The sequence below is a fragment of the Pistacia vera genome, unplaced genomic scaffold, assembly GCF_008641045.1.
Source record: "Pistacia vera cultivar Batoury unplaced genomic scaffold, PisVer_v2 Contig528, whole genome shotgun sequence".
Classification (NCBI taxonomy): Eukaryota; Viridiplantae; Streptophyta; class Magnoliopsida; order Sapindales; family Anacardiaceae; genus Pistacia; species Pistacia vera.
The window spans coordinates 789,819-798,509 of NW_022196366.1; the positions used below are offsets into that span (position 1 = coordinate 789,819).

General features: G+C 36.3%; 1 protein-coding gene across 1 annotated transcript; it reads right to left on the bottom strand.

Moving 5' to 3' along the window:
• Nucleotides 1-3,650: 3,650 nt before the first annotated feature.
• Nucleotides 3,651-7,327, bottom strand: LOC116107119 (serine/threonine-protein kinase BRI1-like 2). Its single transcript, XM_031393421.1, has one exon. It carries the CDS (start codon nucleotides 7,173-7,175, stop codon nucleotides 3,768-3,770), a length of 3,408 nt encoding a protein of 1,135 aa, XP_031249281.1. The 5' UTR covers nucleotides 7,176-7,327; the 3' UTR covers nucleotides 3,651-3,767.
• Nucleotides 7,328-8,691: the final 1,364 nt, after the last annotated feature.

The window sequence follows — 8,691 nt, forward strand, 5'->3', positions numbered from 1 at the left end:
TACCGTAGAGCCTAGTTCCGACTAACTCTACCTCTTGTAATCGTCGTAGAGCATTGCCTTGACCACTCTGCGTCGATGAGTCGCGCCCTAGCCAAACACTCCTTGTAAACCCTTTCCCACTCTTAGCCTTACTAAATTCCTTTTCACCATGCTAACTTAAGTGTTAGAGTGTTTATAGTTGACACCACACTGGTGTCCTTCAAGCCTTCACATTCACCCTTTTTTGTCCCCACAAGTCTATAAGATTGTTAGTGGCCTTGTCCTCACAAGATCATTCTCATTTAACTCAAGCATAAATTTTATTATCTACAGTTTGGCGCCCACCATGGAGCCTTGATAATCATTCGAGCAGTAACGACCTGCTCCGTTTAGACGATCCTCATCATGACTGGAAACACCATTGGATTTTGTTAAAGTCAGTTCAATTATATGTTCCAATTAAGGGGAAGAATAGATTGGTCATGATCTCACAACATATATATTAATATTATCAACTATAAGTAATCTCTTCCTTTATGCTTCGATAGTGTTGCTTGTAATATGCTGCTATACTTTCATGTTATTAATAGTAACATCATTTGCGGTTCTATAAAGCTGCATCATTATTTTTAGAAAATTTAATAATTGAAAACTAAGCTATCATGTGTCAATTGCATTTGTTTGTTTGTTTGTTTCTTTTGTACCTATATATGAAGGCAAATAATTAATGCTTGACTGCACCAGACTACTTAGAGGCGGGAATTAAGCCTGAACCCTAAAAGTCCACCCAAAAAAACCGGTCCTAGGGTCGGACCAGGTCCAAGGGAGGAGGGCCCGTGCCTAAACTCGCTTCCAGTTTCCTTTTAACCCTTGTAAAATATCCAAAATCTCCTATTTAATATAAAATTGACAATAAATATAAGGGTTAAAATAAAATTTTACAAAAAAAATTGTCCAAGCCCATAAGACCAGTCCTTAGGCCTTGAGAAATCTCATAGGCCCAGGACCGATCCTTGATTATTTAGGCCCGGACCTTGAGGGCCTAGGCCTAGGACCGATTAGGCCCATGCGTTTCCCACCTTTAAGGCTACTAATCTCATCTATGGCTTTGATTTACAATAATTGTTGCTTGGATTGTATAGCATTAACATTATTATTGGCATTTCCAATTGGTTTGTATACAACTCAATAGATATAATAATTTATTATTAGATTGAGTAAGCTTGAAATTGTGCAATTAAAAGGATGAACATGTCATTGTACAATATATTTACTTTCATAATATTTACTTTATTCTTTAAAGGCAAGAAAGTGTCCATACCAATCCGGGGACTGTGGAATCAAGAGACTCCACTAACATCAACACTGTGGAATGAACATGAGTTGGCCAAGAATTCCTTTAGTTGAATATTGTCAAGTTAAATTTATGTTATGTTATGTTTTTGTATTTTGTAATTTTATATTTGTGTTATTGTGTTTGAATTTGTGTTTTAGTGTTTTCTATAAACTATATGCTTATTGGTTTTAAATTGATGAGAAATTGAGTTGGTTGTGAACTTTTGTGGTGAATTGAATTGAATTTGGGATAGTTGATTGTGGGGCTATAATTGTAAAAAATGAAAACTAAGGAATTATGGGGGTGTAACTATCAAAGTTGAAAACTAGAGTGAACAATATAGGTACCTACGAGTCTACCTGTATCTGCATAGGATAGGATCCAGGTCTAATATTTTGGACTTGTTTAGAGCCAACCTATTTTGGGGCCATATCCATTGGGCCCATACCTGCTAGACTCAGTCTATACTTGGCCCACCCACCCGTTTTGCCAAGTTTAGGCCTAATTGGCCTGGATATGATAGCGTAGAATAGATCCAAGTCAACTAGACCACTAGCTTGGTTGGTTGACAGTCACTTGCTTTTTTATTTTTAACTATTTTTTCAAAATCTTTGCAATTTTGTTGAGATTTGTTTTTTGAATTTTTTCATTTTTTATAAAATTTTTAGATTTTCTTCTAATTTTCTGTAGTTTTTTATTTATGCATTTTTTTTTTTCAACTTCATATTATTTAGTTTTTTAAGTTCTTAATTTTTTACATTTTTTTCTTTTAGATTATTTTATTATTAATTTTTCCAGATATTTTAATTGTCTTCCTTAATTTTTATTAAAATTTGCAATATGTACACAGTTTAATATTTTTCGTTAGTCTAACATTTAAAAAGTCTAATTTACCCTTCATCAGTTAGAGTTAACTGTCAAAATAGACGGCAGGGGGTTTTTATTGCCGGACCTTTTTTGGGGTCTAACTGTTGGTTTCTGATGTTTTAGGGGGTGCAAAGTATTAACCCTATAAATAATCATAATTAATTATATGAACAATTAAATGTATCTTGATTCCGTGCTTTTTAAAGCGGAAACATAACATAAAAGTTTCTCTCTTGAGCTTAATTTTGTACATTTGTGTTACCCAGTCTCACTATAAGTCGTACTTCCCGTCAAAGTGGGATTAGATAAAATAATTAAACTCAACTTCTCTAAGAGTTTACTTTAAAATAGACTCCTAATAATTGAATAATTATTAAAAGATTAATCCATATAATTATTCATTAAACCGAATAAATGTCACTTAAAGGCAATAGGTCATGTGGGAAATATAAAAAATCTTACCACAAGAACCAGGTAATATTAATAAATATGTTTCTTGTTTCTTGACAATGGCAGAGCTAGGATTTCAAGTGAGGGAGGGTGGAATCTAAAAAATAAAATGGAGGGTGGAATCAAAAAAATAAAATAATTAAATTTTTTTTAACATACATGTTGTCTCAAAGAAATTAGGACCTTTTTTGAAGCAAAGAAATCATCATAATAGAACATAATTGCGTCAAAATATTTTATTACGACACGAGAAATGGTATTATTAATCCATTGCTTTAGGCCTGTTATTGAATAGGTTTTTCGACACAAACTAAACTAGCGTCAAAATAAGATTCACATACTTCCACCATCAAAAACTTTATTTTCGGTGTTACGTAGAAAAAGGTTTATCCCAATACAACCCTTGCGTTTAAAAAGGTCTTCCTATAGACTAAGGTATGTGTTTTCCAACACAATCCTAGGGTAGCATTGACTTTTCCTTATTGTTTTTATTTTCATTTCCTATTATTTATTTCTTTATTTCATCGTCATCATTGTTATTATTATCTCTGAAATGATCTTTCGACCCTCGGATACTGATGTCAAAGCAACAGTTTGGTAGCTTTTTCAAAATATTGAGGGTAGTGCTTGATAAAAATTACAATAGTCATCATCGATGTAATTTACAACCTTTAACAAATGGACGATATTGGGTTGGCTATGTGCCGTTGGGCAACACTTAATATAGCCCGTTTTAGCTAACATGACCAGACCTGCAATTATTTGAAAGTCGATCAAATATTATGCCCCGTATACCAAAACCCTTTGCTTGATATGACTCTGTTCAAAGGGAGATTGGTTGACACTTACATTCACAATAACCAAGTGAAATACATACTAATACACAAACCACCAGCTTGTTTAATTCCCAAATACAATATTGCACATTAATTGTTTCTCCTCTGAAAATTATTATTAGCCAATGTGAAAGTGCTCTCAAATACTCACTGTTAGGCTGTAGTAACCAGAAGAAACGAAGTGAGAAAAAAAAACTTGCCAAGTAGATACAACAAAACTCTTAACAACTGAACAACAAATCTTACAAACCTTGTCTTTCTTACACTAATTAACCTTAATCAATAAACAATAAACATTTTCAACCACTGCTGCTGCTTCCATTTCCTGATCCAGGCATCAACTCTCTTAACATGGCCACAACCTGCAACATGTTAGGCCTCTTTGATGGGAAGTCATCTACACACTGTAATGTTATCTCCAAGTACCTCACCATTTCTTTAACTTCTTCCGCTTCAGCTTCATCTGTTCCTTTTGTCACCAATAGCAACTCTGGATCTATTACTTCCATTTGTTTGCCTTCTCTCACCTTCATTTTCACCCACCCGACCAAGTTTGTGTCCCCAAAATCATCCTTATCCGTGGGGCGTTTCCCAGCCAAGAGTTCCAATAAGACAACTCCAAATGAGTAGACGTCGCCTTTTGCAGTGCACCGGAAGCTTTGGTAATACTCGGGTGGGACATAACCGGGTGTTCCAGCTAGTGTGCTTACACTAAGATGAGTGTCTAGTGCACTTATAAGCCTTGCCATTCCGAAATCGGAGACTCTTGCTTCCATTTCATGGTCTAGTAACACATTGCTTGACTTCATGTCTCGATGTATAATGTGTGGGATGCAATTATGGTGAAGGAAACAGAGTCCTTTTGCAGCTCCTCTTGCAATCTTTTTCCTTTCTTCCCAAGTTAGAATGCGCTGGTCTCGCGTCTTTGATCTTCCATGGAGCACCTCTTCAAGACTACCAAATTCCATGAACTCATACACAAGGAGTCTCTCCTCACCAACTTTGCAATAACCTAACAGAGGCACAAGGTTCCTATGCTTTATCTTCCCTAGAGTTTCCATTTCAGCCATGAATTCTCGGTCTCCCTGGCAGCTCAACCGGATGAGTTTCTTGATTGCAACACTTGATCCATCCTTCAATGTGGCCTTGAAGACTTCTCCAAACCCTCCACACCCGATAAGGCTTGCTGCAGAGAAACCATTGGTAGCTTCAATGAGTTGGGAGAACTTGAGTTTTCTTAGCTGCCTTTGAAATGTTGCAACATTGATGCTCAATGGCTCTTTCTCCTTGTCAATCTTCCATGTTGTTGCTGCATGAGTTGCTTGCAAGCTATTAAGCATCTTGACCTCTTCTGCTTCCTTACGCCTTGCACGCATTGCGATTGCCCACACAATCAAAATGCATATTGAAGCAATGGAAATAAGGACTCCCATGACAATGCTATTAGCCCATGCTGCAGCAGCCAGCCTATGGCCTTTCTTGTCACCATCTGCACTTGGAGTTACCGGTGGTTGATTGTTGCTATTTCGGCATTCAGGCAGGGGAACCCCGCAAAGTCCGGGATTATTTGCATATTGAGTTGCTGGAAGTGTGCTAAGTTGCCCCCTTTGTGGAATTGGCCCTGTTAATTCATTGTTTGACAGATCAATTTGCACCAGGAATGATAGGTTTGAGAAGGACTCAGGAATTTGACCTTGCAATCGGTTATGCGATGCATCGAACACGCCTAAATTCCTGAGCTGGCCAAGCGATGATGGAATATCCCCAGATAGCTGGTTATGAGCTAATTCAAGAACTTGCAAAGCAATCATCTCTCCTATTTCATCGGGGATCTTCCCTCGAAGCTCGTTGTAGGAAAGATCGAGATACTCCAATGTTTGATACTGAGTAAAAAGACTCAGCACTGCTCCAGAATACATTCTTGTGAAATCACAAGTCCTCAATGTTGGAATTTGCAGTAACCTTTCAGGGCGAATTCCAGCAAATTCCAACAAACCTCCAACCCCTTTACAAGAATTTCCCACGTTCCTTACAAACACCAAAGTGTTACCTGAGAGGATTCCACTCAATGCTTTTGCACCAAGCTGACGGCCCAGTCGAGGCGGGATTGCTCCGGTGAGATTGTTGCTGTTCAAATCTAACCAAACCAAACTGCTACAATTTCCCAGCTCTACTGGAATCTCACCAGTTAGGCTATTATTTGCAAGTTGCAAAACAGCTAGCCTTGACAAAACACCAAATTCTTTCGGAATTTTACCTGTGATTTCGTTGCTTGTGAGAGATATCCATTCAAGATTACTGCAATTGAACAATTCAACTGGAATTTCACCACTAAGTTGATTATTATTGAGAATCAGGTCCTTTAGATTCTTGCATTGACCCAACTCCGGTGGAATTTTCCCTTCCAAGCCATTGAACCATGCTATCAGTTGCTCAAGATGCTCAAGCATCCCAAGCTCAGCTGGAATGGAGCCATTGAGATAGTTTAAACTAAGATCAATTGTTTTCAGCTGTGAACATTGTGACAACTGAGCCGGAATTTCTCCTTCAATAAGATTATCCGGTAATCTCAGCTCTTCAAGTAACTCAGCTCCCGGACATATGTCAAGTGGGATGATTCCTAAGACCTGATTGGAACTAAAATCCACAATCCTCAATTTTTTGCAAGACGAAATCAAAGCTGGAAATGATCCAGAGATTCTGTTGTTACTCAACAACAAATTCTCTAATGAGGTAAGATTTTGAAGGATGGCATCCGGGAAGGGACCAGAAATGTTGTTATTAGACAAATCAAGAAGTTGCAGCCAAGAACAGTCAGAAAAAGTGGATGGAATTGGCCCAGAAATGTTGTTAAAAGAAAGCTTAAACTCAAGAAGAGAGCCACAAGCATTTCCTAATTCAGATGGGATCCAACCAGTGATATGATTATGAGACACGTCTAATATTTGTAAACTCTTTAGCTCACCAAGACTTCTTGGGACCTCCCCAGTAAGTAAATTGAACGATAAATTCAAAGTTTTGAGATTTGTGCAATTTGAAAGGGTGATAGGAATAGAATCCATTAAATGATTCAGAGAAAGATCGAGGTGCAACAAGGAATTGCAAGAATTCACATCAATTTGCAAACCTGAAATGGATCCTGTTATGTTATTAGAAGACAAGTCAAGAACCTGAAGTTTATCAGAATTTGATAAAAAAATTTCTGGCAAAGTTCCAGTCAAGTTGTTTTGAGAAAGATTCACATAGACCAGATTTGGATATTTTGAGAAAAAGTTGTCAGGGACAAGACCTACAAGTACAGCTGAAGATAATTCAAGCTGTTTTAGTCCATATGGGAGCTGAAGCAAACAGGTTGAGTTTACTGTAAAAAAATTGGAAGAAAGTTTCAAAATAGATAACATATCTAGAGAAGCCAAAGGATCAAAAGAAATACTTCCACCAAGATAATTTCCACTGAGATTAAGTTGAGTGACTCTTCCAAGAGAGCATGAAACTCCATACCAGGTGCATGGATTTCTATTGAGTTGCCAACTCGACAAGACGCCATTGGGGTCTTTCTGAATCATCTTCCTGAAGGAAATAAGAGCAGCGGCATCCGTTTTGATAGATGGGACAATGCTTTGTTGGGTTGGAGAAACTGAGAGGTAGACTGCAAAGACAAGTGTGAGCGCAAGATGGTGTAAAAGCTGAAGTGTGTAACTCTCCATTGAAAAAACAAAACAAAGCTTGGAAAGAACTCAAAGTGAGAGATGGATAGTAACACAGAGAAAGAGAGGGAAGAGAGAGAGAGAGTGGTGAATATGATGAGAATTTGTTGTTTTTGCAAAGCATGAAAGAAAGCTTTACAAAAAGAAAATGCTTTTAATTATGTGGTATTAAATGGAAAGGAAAGGAGGGAAATGAACGTGGAGTGGAATAAGTAAAAGGAAAGAAATTCGGATGGAAGTTGGTGGCGGTGTGTATGTTTGCATTGTATTGTACTAATACGCTTCATTGTTGCTTTCCAGTACTAAGATCTAAGAATTTGGTGAATATTGATTTGACTTTTGGTCAAAATTAAATGGACCCACAGACAAAGTCTATCTAAGGATCGGCTGCTTCAGGGGAAATATAAAATATAGTCTGTGTGTGTTTGATCCAAGAGTCAGTATCTCAGTCTGTCAGTGAGCGTGAGAGAATGTTTCGTTCTATTTTATTATATTAATTTAAACTAAGAAATTATTCATATGAGTAGAATACAGTAGTGTAGGTTGGTGACATTACAACACAAATATCAGAAACCAATGTGAGCAATTATGTTTGCCTATTGTTTAAAAATTCCGTAGCATCATTTTGGGTTTGGGATATAATATCTATACCGAGATTCATATCTTTAATACACATCTTACTAGATCTAATTTTAATGTAAATAATGTCGTTTACATCTTTATTCATATGAATTATACGTGCATTGTTGAATTCAATTTAAATACATCATTATGCCCACGAATTCATTAGGTTTCAATTCAAAAAAATGCATTGAAATGAATTTGCTTGTAACACTCGAATTCATTGTCAAGATATTGTGATTTATTGTTTATCTACCTTAAATAGTTGGATTTAGATGTGTTCCCTTTTATTCGAATTTATGATTTTATTATTGAAAACAAATCAAGAGTACAAAAAGACAAAAATCCAACAATACCTTAACAGCTGATCAAGGTGTTACATAGCTAAGATGGGTAAGAGACAAAATCTAACAATACCTTGATAATGGATTAGGGTATTCCCTAGTATGTTGACAATGAACCAGGTTTTACATAACTAGGCTTTGGTTGTAAGAATACAAATTGTAAGAGCTTTTCAAATAGTTAAAAATATTGTTTTTTTTGCGAATGTGTTTTTATTTAAAAAAGAAAAGAAGCTTTTAGAGCAATAAAAGAGTAGTATTTCCACTGATTCTTTTACGCAAAAGGCTTTAAAATGTTTGTGTATGTATAGAAATATTCAAAAGCACACACAGATTAAGAAATACAAGATTACTAAAGAAGAGAAAATGTAGTGGATGAGGGACCCAAATGCTGAAATACGAAAGAGGAATCAATGATAGACTTCAATTGGAGAATCAATAGTAAGTGATGTTATTGTTACCCACTGCAAAAATACAACCATTTTTAATTAATAATAATTTAATAAAACAATAAAGCGGCCCACAAAAGGAACAACATCAATGAAGTCTTGTGG

Bases quoted from the DNA above. Each gene is read 5' to 3' on its own strand.
- LOC116107119 (XM_031393421.1), bottom strand. From the start codon at position 7,175: ATGGAGAGTTACACACTTCAGCTTTTACACCATCTTGCGCTCACACTT.